Source organism: Melitaea cinxia, chromosome 23 (genome assembly GCF_905220565.1).
Source record: "Melitaea cinxia chromosome 23, ilMelCinx1.1, whole genome shotgun sequence".
NCBI classification, from domain to species: Eukaryota; Metazoa; Arthropoda; class Insecta; order Lepidoptera; family Nymphalidae; genus Melitaea; species Melitaea cinxia.
In genome coordinates this window covers 1,389,326-1,413,327 of record NC_059416.1, presented here as the reverse complement: position 1 = coordinate 1,413,327, position 24,002 = coordinate 1,389,326, and the positions used below count along the sequence as shown (strand labels likewise).

At 34.5% G+C, this 24,002-nt stretch overlaps 1 protein-coding gene across 1 annotated transcript in view; it reads right to left on the bottom strand.

The window, feature by feature from the left end:
• Window positions 1-23,726, bottom strand: part of LOC123664918 (alpha-2C adrenergic receptor-like) — a 100,292-nt gene extending 76,566 nt beyond the window's left edge. The window contains exon 1 of the mRNA XM_045599287.1: window positions 23,187-23,726. Coding sequence (XP_045455243.1) covers window positions 23,187-23,726 — 540 coding nt within the window. The remainder of the gene's footprint in view (window positions 1-23,186) is intronic.
• Window positions 23,727-24,002: the final 276 nt, after the last annotated feature.

Genomic DNA, 24,002 nt, shown 5'->3' with positions numbered 1-24,002 from the left:
TCCTCGAACCTTTTCCATCTCAAAGTCACGAAATTGGTCACGTCATGAACTTAACAAGTCCAGTCATGTCTAGAAGTTAGTGTTCCCAAAGAGATATCTATCGATAATGCTAGATTTACAGAACTTTAAACATGGTTTTTATTCGAGTTGTAATCATGTAAAACAACCGCTCTGGTTTAGTGGAGCGTGCGCCATGTACACGCGTAAACACCGTCGGTATGCGCGTTCGATTCCCACTCGGGATGGATAATTGTATTTGTACAAATATTTCTTTCCAGTCTGATCGTCTATTTTTACTCGTCTCCCCACCGTGCTTGGAAAGTACGTTAAGCTGTCACTCCCAGTTGTCATCATACACGAATATATCCGCCAACCCGTAGTGGAGCAGCGTGATGTACCCTTCTCCTACATGGAGAAAGAGGCCAATTCCAGCAGTGGGATGTTACAGGTAGAATCGTTTTTCGTCGTAATGATGTATGTGTAAATGTCTAATAATAACGATTTTTCTTGTAGAAATTTTAGTAATAGTTCCTGGTATTGTTATCATTCATGGTAAAATAAAGTATTATAAAAATTTCTAATAATTCTATTTATTTCTTATTTTCCATATTATTAATTTTACACAAATATCTAATTTTGTATTTTAAGTGAAAACTTTTTTCGTTTACCTTCTTGTGTCGATTGATATTTTCAATGTTTTAATGTACTGTTTGTCCTGATAATATAAATAAAACCGATATATATAAGTTTAATGATTCCACGCTTCAGCCTGTAATATCCCATAGCTGGGAACAGGCCTCTTTCACCATGTAGGAGAAGGACCAGAGCTTAATCCACGCTGCTCCAATGCAGGTTGGTGAAATCTCACCAGTGAAGCCATCTCACCTAAAATTTTATGTCAAAGAAATGTCATTTCGTACTTATCTCAGTATAATTGTGTATTTTTTATTTTATGTTTACATTCTGGTAAAATAAGTTTAACTCCTACGTTTGTCTTTATCTTCCATTTACGACTCAAGATCAGATAATCTTAACAAGATCTAAGATTCAATCAGTGAAAGTGATATACTCCCTGATTAAAGGGAAGAGATAACATCTTTTAATCACGAACTCAATGCAGCCTCTCTGAAATACCAACATTACTTTAATAGCCTTTAAATTTTGACATTTTTAATTTGAAATTAAAATAAACTTAAAATTATTATTTAATGAAATTACAAATGTAGAGATGGTAAGAGTAGTAAAGAAAGTAGTATTAATAAATTTCAAACATAACTCTCTCTCTTTCTATCTTCAGTAACTTATATCTGCCTCTCAATTTCCGTTCGCTTCACCCGATCACACTTTTCGTAACGCTCTCATCACGCATTCACCAGCTTACTCCCCAAGTCAAGCCTAAAGAAGATTAACTTCAAAATTCACTGTTTCGTAGTTACATTATTCAAAAGACAAAGGGCCATATTATTCATTTATTTAACATTAACACCAACAAGACATACACTAACATGATCAGAAAAAGAACGATTTTTTACAAAAATATTAATTATAAGTGTTGCCCTAATCATACTAAAGTAAACCACTAAAAAAATTCTACTATATAAATGATAAAAATATAACACTATTAAATTTAACATTAAAATTTATCACAAAATATTGAACAATTTGTAAGGAATTCCAAGGACATAAATTAATAATCACAATATTAGTTTACAAAGCAACATTCATTCATTCATTTCGTGCTATGGTTTATAATAATAGACCATCTCTAACAATTAACTAATATGTTACATGTCAAAAGATAAAGGCAGCGTGTTACGTCAATCTTCACTAACATTACAAAGAGCAACAATTTGATTACTTCCTAACTATACACATATAACAAGCCACAGACCAAATATGCGTTTATTAAGTTTTGTTTTATAACGCTATTTGTTATAATGAATGTAAATACAACTTAATTTATTTACATAAATAATTGTTACCTATAGTCTTTCTTTATAAATGGGCTTTCCATCACAAAAATATTTTTTCAATTTGAATGAGTACTTTTTATTAGCGCGCTTTTGATATTAGCGCGTTCAATCAAACAACTTGATCGATGAAAACAGTATAACACACGCAAATAAAACTTAATACAATTACATACAAACATACCTTAGGGTATTAAACCATGATACAAATACAACAAAAAAAAAACCTAAAATGTACACTGCTACAAATCCAAAACAAGTGAAATTAGGATATAATATCTAGTTTTAAAACTTAACAAACATTGTAATAAATGTGTTTGCAGGCAAACGAAAAAAAAAACCGACTTGAATTATATCGACAAGTAATACAACGTAGGTAGACGAAAAATTAGTCAAGTAAATACGCATTATCAAAAACTGCTCCAAAAGTTGTAATCAGATCTCGATGAAATTTAAAAGTGACCACATGATAAACATCGGCTTTCGATAAAATTAAAAATCATCAAAATCGGTACACCCAGTAAAAAGTTGTGCGGATTTTCGAGTTTCCCTCGATTTCACTAGGATCCCATCATCAGATCCTGGTTGCCTTATCATGGTACCACACCAGGGATATTTCCTTTCCAGCAAAAAATAATTGTCAAAATCGGTTCATAAACGACGAATTTATCCCCAAACATACATAAAAAAATAAAAATATATATATACGGTTGAATTGAGTAACCCCCTCCTTTTTTGAAGTCAGTTAAAAAAAGACAGAATACAATTTTTAAGATTATAAAATTTGTAACTCAAATGAATAATTCATTATTTCCAGTGAGCCAAGAGATGGAATGCAATAAAAGTTTAATGTTCCGTGTATTGAACTAAATTTTGATAAACTCGTACGTTTCTCTGTCACGGATTTCGCATCACGTAATCTCGTGGGAGATAAAACAATCGTAAATGATGGCAATATTTTGACTTTTATAACTATAATTTAATTTCTCTCTTATACGAGTAGAAGATTTGTTGAAAAATCCATTATATTATACTCATCTATACATATAATAAAATGGTAGGAAAGTGAAAACTGTACATTGAATATTTTTTTAAAAGAATACTTGGGGTGTGATCTACAATCGATACCGAAGCCAAAAATATAGTTTTTAGAATTTTTGTCTGTTTGTCTGTTTGTCTGTATGTCCGAGATAAACTCAAAAAGTACTGCATGGATTTACTTCAAATTTGGCACGAATATTATTAAGAAGTCGGGTCAACATATAAGCTACATATTATCACGCTATCACCTACGGAGAACGAGCAGTGAATCTTTATTTCTTCAACGCATTCTGTTACAACGTATAATCTAACAACGCATATTTGAATGTTGTTATTATGTTAATATTAAATTTTATTTATTATTATTATAATTAAATAAAAAATTATAAAAAATTAGTTCTCATTTTATATGCCCTGTCCTATACCCTAAGGTTGTCTGGAAGAAATCGCTCTTAGCGATAAGACCGCCTTTGTACATCTTTCTTCGTATGTATCCCTTTTTGTAACATTTCTTTGTAGTGTACAATAAAGAGTATTTATTATTATTATTATTATTATTAATAACCACTGCTATAAGCTAGCTTCACACTATAAATAAAGACATTCTGTAGTATATTTAGTATCAGCATTGCACCCGGGCGAAGCCGGGGCGGGTCGCTAGTATTAAATAAATAAAGCCACTCCATCATTCTACTCTCTATAGTTATAAAATAAGTAGTTACCGTATGACTCTACCTCCCTCTTTCTATTATGCTTTTATGGCAAAACTATAAGACAAATTGTGATGAAATTTAATACGTCAGTTTGAATCTAGGGAATACACATAAATATCAAAATGTTTTATGGAATCATTCACAAAATCTCAAAGTTATAGACAATATAATACGAGTACACTCCCGGATCTACAGATCCGGTGTTTGCGAGTTTGTTTCTCGTCTCGAGTTTCAATGTAATTTATGTATTTATTTTATATTTTTATTATTTATATTTATTGAAATAAAGTATCTATGTCAATCAGCTGTTATTTATAACACAAGCATTAAGTTACCTATCTTAAGGACAAACTACTACAGGCAGAGACAGATGGCACTAGATCTATGTCAGGCCAACAAACGGACAGACAGAGTTTTAGTAATAGCTTATTTTTGGAACGAAGTTCCTTATGGGACGATGCGGATGGGTAGCTGGTAAAAATCGTTCGTAACGAATACGTGTGGAGTAAGATTTTTATGTAGTTTATGTATACTAACTACACAGTATCAAATATTATAGTCTATGTAATGGCGGTTATTATTATTATTATTTAAGATAAATTTAAAAAGAAGTTTTTGATTTTTATCTATAAAAAAATTCATATATAAAAAATTTAAACCCGAATAATTATTTTCTTTTTACCTCGACTAGAACTTGAAAAGAATATTTATGTAATAAAAAAATTCGTGCCAATCTGTTGTTCCACGACACCAAACTTTTTTTTTGGTATCAGTTTCCAAAAAAAGATAAAGCTTTCCAAATACTATTTAAACATTTTTTTAAAATAATTGACACGTACGTAAGTATTAAAATAACGATGTAACGTTTAAAGTTTACTCGAACCAAAAGCGCGTGTTTCAACCAAGACAGCGTTATATTTTCGTCGATTAATCAACTGCGTTATTACCACCTGCGTGAGTGATTCATCACCTAGTTCGCTGTGTCGAATTAATTCAGAAATCCTTAAGACGTCTGTTTACTTGATAAAGCCTATTTTCTGATAATGGATGGCGAAATGATTTTGTTTTATACTAGCTGTTTGTTTTAACATCCCGTGGGACACATTTGTTATGTTTAAAGTTTGTTTTTTTTTTTAAGGTTTCTTCAAAAAATTAAGACGTTCTAAATATGATTTTATTTTTTATCTGTGTTACGTCATAAATTGTTACTTGGTGTATCGATTTTGATGATTTTTTTTTTTTTTTGTAGTAATTTGGCTAGTCACGTAGTCTCGTTAAATTGTGAGTAAAACCTGAAGAGTACTTTTTGAGTTATTCCTATAATTTGTATTTGAGACGGGTTTTTTTTAAGTAAAACTTCTTTACGCACGCTTGACTTGAGAAGTAAGCTGGCGAATGCGTGACGAGAGCGTTACGAAAAGTGTGATCGCTCGAGGCAAACGGAGCAAGTGAGGGGTGCGAGCACTCTCATACTGACTTAGATCTTGAGTTTATTATGAACAGCTTATGCAGCTTGGTCTTATTTTCCTATCAAGAATAACAATTAGTACAAGGGGTTTAAGACAAAACCTTCAACCATTTGTTTAATTGATAGTAATTATTTAAAATTTACTTTAACATATCTAGCAATATATAAAACGAAAATCGTTTGAGTGAAAATTCCTAGCCAGTCTTATATTCGTTGACCGCCGTTCAAATCAGATTTTAGCAGAATTTACAATCAGATTTTACAATCATCTTTGTACAAAAATTAATGCACACGTTTCAAACATATACCAAGTGTTTTGTTTGAAGTTGAATTTATTTGAACGAAAAGACTCAAGTTTAACCAATGAAATGTATGAGATAATTTAAAAATATTTCGTAAACCGAAAACAAAAATTTTATTAGCTTGCCAATTTCAGGATCTATCGAATATCAATTTTTTTTTTAACAGTAGTCGCATAACATAGGCTATAAAACATAATTGTAGTATAAATATCGGTCATATTGTAGTTTTTCTTAATTATAATGTATTTATCTACCATTACCTACTGGTTTGTGGCTGTTGCACTGGCGGTGGCCCCGCACATGACAAACATTTGTATTGGCCATACAGATGTTTGCCGTGGTTTGGGTGTTTGTGCAGTCTTTGTGGGGTCTCAACACCGTGTCTCGGAAAATACTTTAGGCCGTCGGTCCCGGTTGTTATCATGTACACCTGATGGCGATCGATACTCATAGTAGGGAATATATCTGCCTATCCGCATAGAAGTAGCGTGGTGGATTAAGCTCTGATCCTTCTTTTACATGGGAAATGAGGCCTGTGCCCAGCAGTGAGATATTACAGCCTGAAGCATATCTACCACCAACATCACCCAATTATTCCAATTGAACATACATTTTATGAGACTTCACACTGGTGTAGTGATGCGTGCACGGTGCGGGCACACAAGATCGCTGATAGCGGTTTCGATTCCCGCTCGTCGCTCGTCGCTTCAGCTTTTCATTCTGTACCAATATTTCGTCCTGTTTCGATATCTGTCCTTGTAAATTTCCCCACCGTGCCTCGGAAAGCACGTTAAGTAGTCGATCTCGGTTATTATCAAACAATCGTTACTCACAGTAGAAAACATATCCGCCAACCGCAGTGGAACAGCGTGGTGGATTAAGCTCCGAACTTTCTGCTAAATGGTCTAGACCAGCAGTGGAGTGTTTACAGCCTGAACCGTGACCTTGATCCTAATATATATTTTAATGCAAACGAAACCAAAAATCTCATCTAGTATCCAAACAAAATATCACTTAAAAAGGACCTTCCTAAGCGTGGTGATTTATGATTTTGAAATTGCCTAAACACCGGTCATTAGAAGGCTGCTCAGGCGGCCGATATAAATTGAATTAATATTCTCACGGCAAATCGCTTAATGGAATCGGGCCGGCTATTTAGGGCGAGATATTGAGCCTCAGTTTATAGATACATAAGTTTTTAAACTAAAGATATTTAGTTAATGTTTTCAGATAATTATTGGATTAGTGGATATATATTTTGGCATATTATATTTTGGTCCTTGTGGGTCTCCCCACCGGGCCTCGGAGAGCACGTTATGCCGTCGGTCCCGGTTGTTATCATATACACCTGATAGCAATCGCTACTCATAGTAGGGAATATATCCGCCAACCCGCATTGGAGCAGCGTGGTGGATTAAGCTCTGATCCTTCTCCTACATGGTGAAAGAGGCCTATGCCCAGTAGTGGGACATTACAGGCTGAAGCGTAAGCATATATTTTGGCACGAAATCTACAAAATGTCCAGACATGAAAATGGACTTAATGTAAACATTAACAACAAATTAAGATATCTCATAATAGCCATTAGGCTAGGTAGAGCACAGCTTCTAGGGTCGGACTAGCAAAGTACATTACCTTACAACAGATCAAAGCCTATACCTAACAGACCTACCTCTGAACCTCTCCAGGCTCTCTTTCTCTGATCACTTTACTCACCACATGATCAGAACACTACTTGAGACCAGTTATTTAGCTGTGATCTTCTGTAAGGTCGAGGTACTTCCCCAGTTGGGTTGCTCCAGATTTTGAGCTGGATATATCGTGCTATGCCTCACCTAATAAAATGAATACAAGTTTTAGTGAATTTCTTTATATAGATGAAGATAGTTGACACTTTTAACAACTATTATGGTATTGGAATATCTTTGAGAAACAAAAAAAAATAGAAATATTTTATATAAAAAGAAAAAAAATAGAAAAACGGTAGAAGTGATTCATTAATTTCGGTGAAGTAGATAGCAAGCGTTCTATGTATTGAATCGGTATTTCGTGCACACGTTTTACTGACAATATAAAATACGAAGTTAATTCGATTTAGTTCACCCCGAATATTTAAACAGTTGCCCTGATAAAAGAGATTTTTTCTCTCTCAAATTTGAGCTGAAAAATATGCTTTTAGACTTAAATCGACATTTAAATGCTACCGCAGTGGTAATATAGAAAAAGCGATTTCTGTAAAAAACAACTTTCTTTTATAATGATAATATTTTTTATTGTCATTTTATAGCAAAACATTACTAGAATTATATTAAAACATTTGTGATAAAAACATCAAATGTATATAATTTTTTATTTTGATTTTGAGTTTATATATTATTTTCAAAGGAGTAACCGCGGAGTTTCTTGGAGATTCTTCTCTGCAGAATTTACATTTCGAATCGGTGGTAGCTTTACTTGTACAAAATTAATAATCACTTTAAAGTTTTCATTTGTAAAATAACGATTCGGAAGTGCTTATGGGGCCTATTTGAATAAAGTTGTTTAATTATGATCACAAAATCAAACAGCTGGTTAGAAAATAATTCGTTGTATTCGAGGCACCCAAGGGAGTTTCCTAATCTTATCTTAACTTCTAGGCGATAAAAATAGGGTATTATGTTACCGTCAAGACCACTTCCAATCTTTAAACTCGCCTGTTAGATGTCAGCACTTGACACTATCCGCTTTGGAAACTAACAAAAGACGGATAAAAACTACGTAGAAGCTGAGACACACAATTGAATGGAACTTTTATACTCTTTTCTTTGTTCATGTTATGTGTGTCTCAGTTCGTTTGTGTCTGTCTGAAAATATTATTGTTTGTGTCACGATTAACTTGTAGCATCCCAATGCTGAATATAGGCCTCTTTATCCATGTAGGTAAAAGGTGGTGGGTTTACTAGAGTTGATATTGTTTGTGTAGCATTTAAACAAAGAGATACATACTTTACATATTTGTTAGCATTTAAAATATTAAGACTTTATACATGTTTGTCGATGCGTCTACGCAGCAGTCACAGCACTAGCCGTTAAGTTTGTGGTCACGGTTTCGATCCCTCAACATTTTTTTTTTATGTCACTAGGTCGGCAAACAAGCGTACGGTTCACCTGATGGTAAGCGATTACCGTAGCTTATAGAGACCTGCAACACCAAAAGCATCGCAAGCGCGTTGCCGACCCAATCCCCAATCCCCCCAGGAGCTCTGGTCACCTTACTCACCAACAGGAACACAATACTGCTTGAAAACAGTATTATTTTCTTCTGTAAGGTCGAGGTACTACCCCAATTGAGCTGCTCCATATTTTGAGCAGGAAATTCCTGCTGTGGCCCTACCTCAGTTAAACTGACAAAATTTGTATTGACCATATAGATGTTTGTCGTGATCTGGGCGTTTTTGCGTGTGTTGTGTGTTTCCAGACCCCCGACATAGGAAAAATACTACTAGGAGCCGTTGAGTGGAAGTGTTTATTTTTTTTTTTTTTTTTTTTTTTTTGTTGAAGCAAAACTTCTTTACGCACGCTTGACTTGGCAAGTAAGCTGGTGAATACGGGACGAGAACGAGAGAGAGGTGCGAGCACACATTTTCTTTCTCTCTTTCACTCATAGCCAGTTACCTATTGCAGGCCTATTGCTAAAGAAATTCTACTTCAGTCCTGTGGTCTATAGCACACTCGTTTTTTTTTTAAATTATTTTCACAAAAACTCAGAACAAATTATATTATTATTATAGCTTCTGAAAGGAGCTGGGCTGGCTGAATTAGTCAGCCCTCTTTTGACGCACAACAAACCACCTCTGTGTCTAAATGCGGAAAATCGAGCCCACAACAATACAATACAATACAATTATTATTATAATGATCAAACGAAATTCCCTATTAGTCTAGGCGCAGGTGGTATATTTTACATGCGACTAAACATTTTTCATTTCAATTTTCCAAATGAACTAAAGATACTTGTATTAAAAAAAATCCCCTAAAGAAAAATTGTAATTTCTACTTCATTTAATTTTCCTCGCTAATTTCGTGTCTAAAGAATTTTCAGATCCAAGGTTGTTGGGGATATTTCAACGTTTAAATACACATTTTAACAAAGACTTGTCGAGGTTATACCGAGTTCGTTTGATGCTTCTTTACAGGCTAGAACTATAGACCTTAAGATAGCTGGATCTGTTAAAGGTGAAATTTGCTAATTTATTTTTAAATGCTATATTATTACGTTACTACGTTAACACCTCATTTGACCTAGTTCATCACCATATACCACAAACACTATTTGAAAATAATATATATACTCTGTGTTTTAGTACAAAATTAGTAACATGTTGCATAAAATACAGCGTCACTAAGTCCACACAGCTTTATCAACTATGTAATCCTGCACCGAGCTTTATCTATTTTTTTTTAATAAAAACTTTAAATTTATGTTGAGACAATTCCAAAATTGTTTGTGGGATTTTATTATACATGCGAATACCATGACCCAGAAAGGAGACGTTTACTTTGCGCAGTCGGAAACTAGGAGTTACAATTTTGTTATTCCTTCTCGTGTTTACAATGCGATTATTACTATTTATTTCAAAACAATGAATATTCTGGTGAATATACATAATATTGTTATAAATATATTGCGACGCAATTCTTAATATGTCTACGTTTTGAAAAACATTCCGTAGGGAGACTCGAGCTCCAAGATCGTACATGCTGCGAATAGCCCTTTTTTGCAAGATAAATACAGTCTAAATATCAGCAGCATTACCCCGCAGTAACATGACGTAAGACATAACACTATGGAAATAGCTAAAATACTCGTATATTAAGCGTGCAGTTGCAACGTCGGTCAGTTGTCGTACTTTTCTGACTGCGAATGCTGCGGAGCTGAGTCTACCATTCAAGGACAAATGGGAATTCCACTGAAGTTTTGAGTCCAAATGCATCCCAATGAAAACTGTAGTATCATTGACAATTGTTTTTAACGATCAAAACGAAGTTGTTTATTTTAAACCAATTAATTAATTATAATAAAAATGTCATGGTATTGAGATAATTGTTTATTAAGCTACCCGCGGTACTCGTGTATATCGTTATTGTGGAAAAAACATGATATTAGTCCGACCAAAACGAGACATAAGTCTGATCAAAAACGTGACATAAATCTGACCATTACATGACATAAGTCTGAGAAAATGACGACATTAGTATATAATTAATATACAGCAGACGACGAATATAAAAATCATGACGAGAATGTTTCTTTAAGTGCGTTTTATAACATTTTTGAATATTTCAAGGCTCAAAGCAATTTCGTGGTTTATATTTTATTCAAACTATTTACCCCGCGAAATGACTTTTATACTAAAATACGCTAACGTACTTTCTTTATTGCTCTAGCGAGATATTCTCGTTCATTTAAAACCTCGACAAAATATATTGTCAAAAATAGATACATTTATTTACTAAGCAACATTAAAAATGCCTGAGATATTTTTCATTTTGTACATTTATGTCAAGAAATAAATAATATTGCTATTAACCTTAATTCGTAAATCAAAAATATCAAAATCAAAAACTACTTTTTCCAAGTACGCTTCAACTAAAGTTTTTAACCGACCTAAAAAAAGCAGGAGGTTGCTCAATTCGACCGTATAATTATCTGGGGGCACGGTAGTGCCCCCGCCAAGACGAAAAAAAAAAAAAAAAAAAAAAAAAAAAACGAAAAGCACTACCTATCTTTTCTCGAAGTGCTTCGTCGTTTTTTTGAACCCCCATAACTTGGGTTTGGATTATACTAGATAAACAAAATTCTAGGGATATGATGTCAATAGTAAACTTATTAAACATATAAAGTTTCAATTGCATAGCGCTTATACTTTAGATTTAATTGATATCTAAAAAACCCCGATTTCGTCACTCACTGATGATCATCAAAATTCAAAGAGTACTTCCTGAAGTCCCAGAAAGCTGAAATTTGGTATGTAAGCTAGTATTAGTACACAAATAACAAAAAAATTCTAAAACTTGGAACTTTTACCCCCCAACCCCTTAAACTAGGAGATGGAAGTTTGTATGAGACTTCCGCAAATTTTGATGCTAGAGGTCTGAAAATTGATATAGGGACTCCTTGTTATTAATAATAATAATAAAATACATAAAAAATAAAAATCGGTTATTAGTTTATGTCGAAAATTTACATTTTGTAATTTTGGTATTTAAGTTTTGGCGGAGATCACCGTTTGCATATCAGTTCAACATAAAATCAAAAACAGCGTGCTTAAACCGAATATGGTGAAGATTGGATGATATTTATGGTATAAAATGTGTCGGAGGTAAAATGCAACTATAATATTGTCATAAGCAACTTACAAAAAGAAGTGAAATCCCACCAAAAACATTTTCATGTAAAATGTTGCCAAGACGAGATCATATGGCTCGCATTGTCAAAAAGTTATCAGATCTCATGTAGAGACAAGCTTCTAACTCTACACGCCCTAACTCTACACGCCCTAACTTCACAAACTCTACACCTTAGTCAAAATATGTGGCTTGGCCGTTTCGCTACCGTCACGTGGGCGTAAGGTGAAAATTCTTTTCACTGTTTTTTACTTTTCTGTCATACAATAGTTCTATTAAAGAAAAAATAAAAAGAAGAAGAATAATAGATATACATATAATACAAATTAAAATAAAAAGAGAAAATATATTTATATAAATGAGACAGGAAAGTCGTCATCTACAACATCGGCAGCCGGTAGTAACGAAACGGCCAAGCCAGATATTTTGACTAAGATGTAGAGTTTGTGAATTTAGGGCGTGTAGAGTTAGGGCGTGTAGAGTTAGAAGCTTGTCTCTACATGAGATCTGATAACTTTTTGACAATGCGAGCCATATGATCTCGTCTTGGCAACATTTTACATGAAAATGTTTTTGGTGGGATGTATATTTTTTTATGAATGTTCGGGGATAGCTTTGTCGGTTATGAACCGATTTTGATAATTATTTTTTTGTTAAAAAGGAGATATTGCAACGGTAGTAATATGATATAGGAACATGATAAGGGAACCAGGATCTGATGATGGTATCCTAGAGAAATCGGAGGGAACCCTCGAAAATCGTAGTGACATCTAGTGCAATTATTATTTTTTTAATTGAAGGTTTTTATTTTTCGTTTGCTAGACACAATTATAAATTTTGAAATAAGGATAAAATTATATTCGTTTGTTTGCCAAATCACATAACGCCTTATTTAAAAATCTTATTTATATTGAGCGTTCGAAGTTTTTGATTCATAAGAAAGTGTGTTATTTTATATAACTTGAAAGGTGAACAATTTATGATCCACCAGACACTGAGCATCACAACTGCGTCCCAAGCCGACCAGACATCCGCGATCAACACAACGCAATTCCAAGAGACTTAGCTACCTTAATCAGCACAAGAACACAATAATTTGAGTGGTATGAAGCTGTAAAGGCTATAATGAATGAACACATAGCTTTTTACACCGAGTGACGTGAATTAAAGCGAAAACTGCTTGTTTGATATTATCACATCCCGTCACGCCCTTGAAGCATTTGCCACTCAAACAACAAAGGCTTTTCTCACTTCGTTAAATTTTTTACATTCCATTTAACGGTAAGTGTTTAATATTTTCTATTGAAATTTTAAATTGTATTTTATAATGCGGTCGAGATCTACACCTAATGTTTTATAGCTTTCGACTGTTTGTTTTTAAACTTTTTAAGAATCTAAAGTCATAACAGAATAACCCTCCATCAACTTCTTATCAAAGGAATGATGTCCGTAAATACGAAAAAAATATCCTTCGTACATTCGAAATTCGGATAAAAAACAGTCACATTTTTACCGTGACACGAAATCAATAAACGATTCGTTTAATATAAGTTATAAGATACGTTCAGATACCCACTTTTTGCTGATTATGCTTCGAGGAAAATATATTCCGACAATATATCTCGGCGGGAGATATCCGAAGAAATATTAATATACGTACAATTTTGGAAGGTTCTTTGTAATAAGACAATATCTTGATAAACGACAGACAGAAATCGATATAAATTTAGGTCGGATTATAGTGATGATAAAAGAGTTTTGAGTGTTTACGAGAAGTTTTTAGTAACTTTTATAAGAACCGGTTGTTTATAAAAAAAAAACAAGAATCCATTTGTTTCTTTTTTATATACTATGGTTAATTACGGGAGGTGCAGCCGAAGGATCCAAAAAAATGCAAATTAAATTTCAAATTAACTTATCAAGCCCATTATAAAAAGAAAGAAATTATTACAAAAATAACAGTAATGAAAATTGGTTGATGGTTGTACCAAAAGTGATGCTTCCACGTTTCAGGCTTAGAAGGAAAACTTTCATTAACGTCAAAAATTGACGTCAACGCTTGCTTGCAATTGCTGAGCTTGTTCAACGTGGGGTCTATGTAGGTCGTAGGTGCCGTGTGCAATGTACATGCAAGCATGCTGATGCAGCGATCTACTGTGGTAGGCCATGTGTAACAGGTTAAGGTGACGTGATAAATGTATTTTTTTTTTGTTGAATTTAAATAAAAAGGGGATTTTATTTTCTTACCCAGCGATTTCCTTTTCTGGGTTCAAAACACAAAAGGTTCCTGTGGGATTATATTGGTAACACTACGCTGTTTGTTTATCTGTCGGCTATACGAGTATGATTATCTATACAAATAAATAAAATTGGAGTGTCTGTTTGTAATATTAAAATAACCGCTTTTTACCAAATTCATATGGAAGTATACACGGCACATATACCAAAATAACATTATTTACAATTTTTGTCTGTTTGTCTGTCTGTTTGTTCCTGACTAATCTCCGAAACGGCTGGACCGATTTTGACGGGACTTTCACTGGCAGATCGCTGATGCAATAAGGAGTAACTAAGGCTAGAAATTTATTTATTTTGTAACTCTGCGAACTGAACCATATTTTTTTTCTACGCGGGCGAAGTCGCGGGCATAGCTAGTTTAAAGTATAACACAATATTATGTAATTTTTCGTTTTACAAACATTTTACTGACGCTTTGATTAACTTTATTTTATTTCACAAATATTCCAAGGAAGGACAATCATAGATAAAATATAGATATCAAATAATAACCCATTCAAATGTTAATGAGAAAACTTTTTAATTTCAATTTGAAATAAACTTTTAGGAAATAAATCATAGTAAATTAACCTTGACGAACTGTCAGTAATTTAACGACAAACGCGTAATTACGAACGACAGTTGCTCACGCGAGTGTGGTGTTGAGTATAAGATGCGAGCGGAAGCGATTTTTTTATATAAGCCGTAGGGTTTGTTTTTAATTGGCAAGTTGGCCCAATGGCGCATTACAGTTAATTATGCTACAATAAACAAATAATAAATAGATATATTATAACACACACACACATACACATACGGTCATCTGTTTCTATGGCAAGCAACTTAATGTTGTGTTATAGCTAACAGCCGACTAATATAGCTTTAATATTTTAATATAATGTTTCATATATATAAATCCAAAAATTACACCAGGACCCGTGGAGCAGAAAGCAGGACCACAAGAAACTGCCCCAACTGGCTAATCATAACAAAGTCTTTCATTCGTTTTTTTCACTTCGTTCGCTCAGTTTAGCAAATATGTGACAAGGACTGATCTTTATATTAATTACTAGCTTTTACCCATGGCTTCGTTTGCATTGATTTTTCTTAATAAAAAATATCCTATGCTACTTGTAATACCTTCAAGAATATGTGTACAAAGTTTCATGATAATCAGTTAAGTAGTTTTCACGTGAAAGCGCTACAAACAAACTTACATTCACATTTATAATATTTGTACGAATTTGTTTAAAGCATTATTTAATTGCACATAAAATAACATAAATTTTAACATCCATGTTTCTTTATGTAAATATTTACATGTATGCATCTTAAATTGTGTGACTTGAGTAATATGTTACAGAAAATGATACTATTGTCAAGTAGTGTTATGTTCCTGTAATGAGTAAGGTCGGGAGCTAGAGCTCCATGGGAGAGTAATGATTTAGGGTCGACAGGCAGCGCATAGGCTACCGTATCCGCTTACCATCAGGTGGATCCAAACTTGTTCGCCACTTTAAAAAAAAAAAAACAGATATTTGATTCCGCTACCGCTTATATTTACACCGCAACCAATTAAAAGTCGATGATTAGTGACATCGTTAGCAAAACGCGACATCCTTGCATGTCTGTACCTCATTCCGTATCACATAAACCCACACGCATAACGACCTACTAGTCGAAGAGTTATTGAAATGATGACTCTGAAAGGTAAACGTATAAATGTGTTAAATGATAAATGTAATTACTTGTATTATAAATTAGAAAATCTGAACAATTTCAACTGATTTATAGAATCGTGTCTCTCGGCGTCTTAGCAAGACGTTTTACAGCCTAAAAGCTCCATTAAAGTATAAGCTTTCTAAGAAAATTCTCGAACTTTTAGATTCAAATATAAACGCCTTACTTAACCGCGTTTTAACTTTCTGACAACCCCCAGTAAATTGATAATCCTGTGTGAAAGATCAATCAGCAAACGACCAGACTGTGGTTTGGTGACAAACAACTATATTGCCCATAAAAAATGGCGTAAACAAATTCGAACTCATGATTAATTACAGTAACCAGTCGTTATAACTATTAGGCCAAAGCTTTGTCGCGAGTCCATTGCATTTTAACATCAATATAGATAAGAATATAATAATGTCTATCTGTTCGCTTTGGTACACATTTAATCTGTTTCACATCTACAACGGTACTCATTCTGACCTCATAAAGTGAATTTCAATATATATTCACTATATAGTAACGTTATTTTGTATTCAGAAATTTACATATTGTGATTAAAATCTAGTTCGATAGAATTTTAACAAACTAATTAACTAATAATGGCTTTTTGAATTAATAAATTATACGATAAAAATTATTCTAGATACATTTATTAAAACTAGGTCTAAACCAAAATTCGTTCGCGATTATCATCATCAAGCTATAAATAAAAAAAAATAAAACACAAATATATAACACACACACGGTCGTCTGTTCCTAAGGTAAACAACTTAATGTTTGTGTTATATCTAACAGCCGACTCTTATAGATATTTCTTTTCCTATAAATATAAATAATACAAATGTAATTATATGCATGTAATTATAGGCATTCGACTCCTAACTGCGTTCCTTCAAGTGGGGGTTCAGTGGGTATGAATAGGTTACGTTCGACGTCAAAACACAGCCCTTTTTTAAATTTTACTTTGTCTTAATATATAAGCTATTCTGGCGATGTACTTTTGCATAACTAGTGCTATTTTTTTAGCCCTAAAATCGTCGATAAGTGTAATATGAATTCTAACTGCCGTATATAACTAAAGTCCCACATATGGAAACGAATTAAGTAAGAAATAAAATAAAAGTAAATTAAGTATTATTATTAATTAAATCGAATATCATCATCATCATCATTTCAGCCTATTACAGTCCACTGCTGGGCATAGGCCTCCACAAATTCGCGCCAAAAATGGCGCGAACTCATGTGTTTTGCCCATAGTCACCACGCTGGGCAGGCGGGTTGGTGACCGCAGGGCTAGCTTTGTCGAATAGGTATCTTCTTCTTCTTCTTGTGCCTCTCCACTACTGGAGGTTGGCCGTCAGCTCAGCGAATTTTTCGCGGTCTCGTGCCAAGCGAAACAGCTCTTCCACGCTGGCGATCTTCATCCATTCGCGGATGTTGCGCAACCAGGACTTTTTTCTTCTTCCAACGCGTCGCTTGCCCTCTACTTTGCCCATCATTATAATTTGGAGCAGCTGGTATCGCTCGTGTCTCAAGACGTGGCCCAAATACTCGGCTTTTCTCTTCTTGACGGTTTGCAGTAACATCCGGCTAGTGGCGACGCGCTGGAGTACTCTCACATTCGAAACTTTCTGTGTCCAGCCAATACGGAGCATCCTGCGGTAACACCACATCTCAAAAGCTTCTAGGCGCTTCTGGGTGTCAGCTCGCAAGGTCCATGCCTCGCAACCGTATAACACTACTGGCCTGACATAGCAGTGGAGTATTCTTAGTCTGAGCTTTATGGATAGTTTGCGGCTGCACAAAACCTTCTCCATCCTTTTAAGGCTTGCTCGGGCAATTTCAATCCGGGTCTGAATTTCTTGCCCACAGTCCCATTCTTCATTTACCCAAGCACCAAGGTATTTGTACATACGCACCCGCTCTAGGTATTTACCTTCTACTTGAATTTTCGGCTCTAAACCCTTATCGCCCGACACCACCAGAAACTTGGTCTTGCTAATATTCATGCTCAACCCCGCCTTCACACTGCACTCGTTAACTCTGTTCACCAATGTCTGTAAGTCGTTTTCTGAAGAGGCGATAAGCACGGTATCATCGGCGTATCGTAGGTTATTCACGACTTGACCGTTAATCTTGACGCCCACTTCCAACCCTTCCAGAGCTTCAGACATTACAGCTTCCGAGTATATGTTAAAAAGCAGGGGAGACAATATACACCCTTGACGTACACCACGGCAAATTTCAACCTGATCGGTCTCCGAATGCTCAACTCTCACAGCCGCTCTTTGGTTCCAATACAAGTTCTTAATAACCCGTAAGTCCTTGCCATCCAGACCTATATCCCTCAAACGTTCCATGAGTATATCATGTCTTACGCGATCGAACGCCTTCTCATAATCAATGAAGCACAAGATAACATTGGTCTGCATGTCTTTGCATTTTTGTACTAGAACATTCAAGGCAAAGAGCGCCTCTCTAGTTCCCATGCCGGGTCTGAAACCAAATTGACACTCCCCAAGTTGTTCATCGCATCGAGGTCTTATCCTGTTTTGGATGATCGCCAGGAATATTTTAAGTACGTGGCTCATTAAGCTTATTGTGCGGTATTCTTCACATTTCTTTGCTTTTGCCTTTTTTGGTATAGTTATAAATGTGGATTTTAGCCAATCATCGGGTAAAGAGCCCGAGTTATACACCTGGTTGAAAAAGTTGGTTAGGGCGTTTAAGTGTTCTTCTTCCAACAGTTTGAGAATTTCTACTGGTATACCGTCAGGGCCCAAAGCTTTACCAGTTTTAACAGATCTAAGTACTTGTTTCACCTCTGTTGTTAAAATTGGTGGTCCAGTGTCATCCGTGACGAAAACATTCGCGGAGCTCCTAGAAGCATCCTCAAACATTTTGACTATGTAGTCACTCCATAACTTTTTCTTGCTTTCCAGGTCATGAAGAACATTGCCCCGATCATCACATAGTATATTCAAATTGTGATTCCTATTAAGCCCCGCAAGTGTTTTGATCTCCTTGTGAAGGTTAAATCCGTCATGTAACTTTAAAAGGCCTTCGATACGTTCGCATTTGGTCTCATAGAACTTATCTCGAGCAGATCGAATTTTTCTAGCAATGAGCCTATCCAATTCGTCGTACCTCTTTGGGTCTGCGGTTTTATATGTTCGGCGTTCATCCATCAACTTCAGGATCTCCTCAGTCATCCATTGCTGTTTCTTGACCAGATGTTCAGGCTGTAGATAAGTCCGACAAATATTGCTGACCGCATCCTTGAGTGTTGACCACGCTGTCAAAGATGTTAATGGGCAGGTCAAGTGCCCATTAGCCCATTCGTTTATAGCGTTTGAAACTCTTGCTTTAACTATGGGTTCTTTCAACATATTTAAATCTGTGCGGAAATTTTGTTTTTGCTGAGCCAATTTTTTAAATTTACAGTGTAATGTTGCTACGACAGGATTATGATCAGACTTTATATCTGCTCCCGGATATGTAACACAGTTCTTGATTGAATTTCGGAATCTTTTGTTAACCAATACAAAGTCTATTTGATTACGAACTATGTTGTTAGCTGTATGTTGTGGTGAGGTCCAAGTGTACAAACGACGAGGGTGAAGCTTAATCGAATAAGCTAAGTCGAATAGGTATATTATGTACCTAATCATTAGTGATAATGTCGACAATACTAATGTCCGGTAAAACTCGAATGAGTTTATGTGGCATCTTATTATAATATTAGTAATTAATTTTATATTCTTACATGGATCTTAATAAAATAAATAAATGGTTATTATTATTTTTCTCGTAGAATATTTTCTGCTGTAAATTAAAGCCATGCTTACGCGCTCATGAAAGGTATCATGCGGAACGAGTCTATCAAAGTAGCTCGTCGTAATTCTAGCTTCATTTAGCTAAAATTTATCGCAGTCCAATGCTGGACCTTCTCCAAGTTCATGCCAAAACTCGGCTCTGCGGTTGCTAAGCAGTTTTGGACAAGTTGTTGCGATGGCCTTAAGCCCCTAATGACTTAACTCCGAATAGAATATTTTAGGACACTTAAATAAGTTTATTGTGCTTAATTCGTTTATAATTTAGTAAGTTTAAACATCATCTGTTATTCATTTTTATAAAAGTGTGTTGTATGTTTTATGGACATTGCTCTGGTGTAAGTGGTGCGTGTTCCGTATGCGCTCAAAGAGCGATTGCCGGTTTGATTCCCGATCGGGGTGGATATTTGTTGAATATGTATCAAAATATTGTCTATGTCTATGTCTATGTCTATGTCTATGTCTGTCTATGTCTATGTCTATGTCTATGTCTATGTCTATGTCTATGTCTATGTCTATGTCTATGTCTATGTCTATGTCTATGTCTATGTCTATGTCTATGTCTATGTCTATGTCTATGTCTATGTCTATGTCTATGTCTATGTCTATGTCTATGTCTATGTCTATGTCTATGTCTATGTCTATGTCTATGTCTATGTCTATGTCTATGTCTATGTCTATGTCTATGTCTATGTCTATGTCTATGTCTATGTCTATGTCTATGTCTATGTCTATGTCTATGTCTATGTCTATGTCTATGTCTATGTCTATGTCTATGTCTATGTCTATGTCTTTGTCTTTGTCTATGTCTATGTCTATGTCTATGTCTATGTCTATGTCTATGTCTATGTCTATGTCTATGTCTATGTCTATGTCTATGTCTATGTCTATGTCTATGTCTATGTCTATGTCTATGTCTATGTCTATGTCTATGTCTATGTCTATGTCTATGTCTTTGTCTATGTCTATGTCTATGGTTATGTAATGAAGACAGAGAATTATATACGAAATCAAAAAACGTTGTCCATGCTTTCTTTCGATTCTTCCTTTACAAGCCAAGTTTGTAAATTCAATTTGTAATTTTTTTTTATTACAAGCCCTTACCTTTTATCGAGACAAAATATCTGACCTAAAAAAAAAATTTAAGGGTATTTGTTTTAAGAATATCAAATGTAACAACTAGATAGGCAAAGTTGCTTTTTCATTAGCGTATCAACGTAGACTCACTACGAAGTTCTACACAGAATGGGGTCACCTGTACTTTGCTATTTACCAATGCAACAAGACCACATTCCCGAAGGTACACAACTAACCAAAAACAGTTTAATAATGTACTAATCACTGTTCCTAAATCACATTGTGCTACAGTGCATCTAAATACTCAGGTATAAATATATTCTATTCTTCTAATAAAAACTTTATTTATTAGGAAACCTTAATTTCAAGTAATATCGGTGATCCAAATTCCAAAAAATATTTATTCTGACAGATGATTTATTAATTGAATATAAAACAGTTGGCTATAAAACATCACGGTATCACTTCCAAAAATTTATGTGACGTAAATCAAAATGAAAAAAGGCTATTTTTCTATAAATATAACACTAAAACTAATTATAGCAAGAATTGGTGCACTATTTTTGAGTTGTCGAAATGGAGACCTGATCAGAGAAAGTGAAATAGACGTTAAAAACTTCAAACACCGCTTAGAGAAATGGGGAGCGAGGCAAAAAAAAAAACCCAAAAAAGGCATCTGTTTTAGAAACTCGGAACGCAACAGACAGCTCATTTCACTAAAGTAGGGTATATTAGGAAATGTCCTGCTTAAAATCTGTAGCAGCCTGACTGGGGAAGTACCTCGACCTTACTGAAGATCACAGGTAAATAATACTGTATTTAAGGAGTGTTATGTTCCTGTAGGAAGTAAGATGACCAGAGCTCCTTGGGGGGGTCGAGGGTAGGATCGGCAACGCGCTTGATATGCGCTGCTATTCTGGTGTGGCAGGTGTCTATAGGCTACGGTAATCGCTTACCATTAGGTAAGCTTTACACTTGCTTGATGACCTAGTTTTATACACAATAATATTTAACAAAAAAAAAACCGACTTCAAACAGGAAACTAAAAAGTGAAAAAGAAATTTACTTAGTACAAAGTAATTCGTATTTTGATTTAGTTAATCAGAAATGATTAAATGAATATTTTATAATTTTGAATTCGGTGCCAAGTAAAACACTAAATAGTCTAGTATCTACTCGTAAGTTGTATTCAGTTTTCTTTCATAATTTGTTTCATTGACTATTAGTTTGAATACTGTTATTATTCTGTTATTGTTTTGACATATCCAATAATATTTTTTGTTTGTATTTGTTATTGTAGTCAGGTTATATCATGAAAATATTTATCCTTTATTGTATATTATGACTATATACATGACATTAAACTATAAATACTTCACGGCTCAAAAATTGTTGCACATTTTTAAGCATTTTGTACTTAATTAAAATTATTCACCCTTATCTATCGTATTTCGTAAAATTCGATTCAGAATCGCTGATGTTCATTGAAAAACGATGAAACATGAAACCATTCATTTTTCAAACGGAAATCACTGTATCACTGTTACAAAACTTTTGACATGGGATTTTAGTTTAATTTAGCTTGCGTGGGATTTATTTAACATTTACAAATGTATACTAAAAAAATAGCGGAATTGTTTTTTCTGATCCATTTATTGTTAATTTGATTGTTCTTTATAAGTACTTTGATCCACTCAAATTCATTTTTGATGTAATCAAATAATCAATTAGTAAAATTTAAATGTACCTTTAATACAAAACCACTTTTTTACCAAAAATAGAAACATTATTTCTATTTCCATTACCCATTCCATAATCCAATATACCGGTAACAAAATGCGATGCAGTAAATCAATTATTTACACAGATTAATTTTCGTACTTTTACAATTTCTTTGTAAAATCAAAACAGTGCACGCTTTTATAAGCTCGACTGAACCGGTATTAACTAGTTCCGACCGCCCGAAACCAGTAGTACACAGCAGTGTAAACTTATTGGCTATAGAGTATTGGGAAATTGAGCTACAGTCTCCATTATTCATACTCAAGCCAGAACTTGACGGTTTCGGGTATTGAATTAAATATTCGACCAGATTGGATCGGATTTTCTCATGCTGAAGTGGTTTCGAACGTCGAAACGAATGTAAATTTTGAAACTGAAAAATCATTTCAATTGTTAAACGAAAAAGAAATTTAATCCTCCGTTGTTCGCTAACGTAGTTGAAGGAATTGCTGAAACGTTATACATATATGCACGTTCTTATTTAGACATGACTTAGATCATAGACATATTGTTAAGAATTTATACTCCCTATCTTTGATCCAAATTATCAAGCAAAATATTTTGCTGAGTAACAAAAGCTACATAAATCAATTTAGCAAGTCACTCACCTGAGTTATACTCCAGTAGCGGTCCAGCGATATGAGGCACAGATTCATTATCGAGGCCGTACACAACAACACATCCATCGCGGAATGTATTTCACACCACCAAAATCCGAAAATCCAATATCCCATCAACTCGTTCGCTAATGAGAAAGGCATTATCACTAACCCTAAAAAAAAGTCCGACACTGCTAATGAAGCTATGAACCAGTTCTGTATGTTCTTCAACGCTTTTTCCGTCACTATCGCTATGATAACCAGCATATTCCCGACCACTACCATTATCATCAACACTGTGACCACTACTGATGCTATTATTATGTGAGCTGGGGAATAACCACTTGGATACCACGTCCTTAGTACCACTTGGTTTATCATCGAATCGTTGAGCGTCGTGTTCGCGTCTGAGGCGTTTGTCATCTGTAGCGCGAGGAACTCCTCTTGCGTCATATAAGTCGGGACGAGGAACGTCGAGTTCAGAGATAGCGAAGCGTTCAAATTCGTACTCATTGTCGGCTTCAACAGTGTTGTCGCGTTTGGCACCATTTTATCGTTTTTTTATCGTTAACAGCCCGATTTCCTAATATATTTTACTATCTACAATATTATTGTTGTGAAGAATTGCAATGTAAATTTAGTTTTTTGGCCCCGTTGTATTATTTAGAATGCTGTTCAAACGGTTTTAAAAAAGTATTGCCTATAGGAACGGAATTATTACTTAGAGATTTTAAAAGTTCTTTTTACAAGTTTATTATATTTATTTTATCGATTTTACCCGTACGCCCGAACTATGTGGCCACATGAGCGGTCTTCGTTATTAAA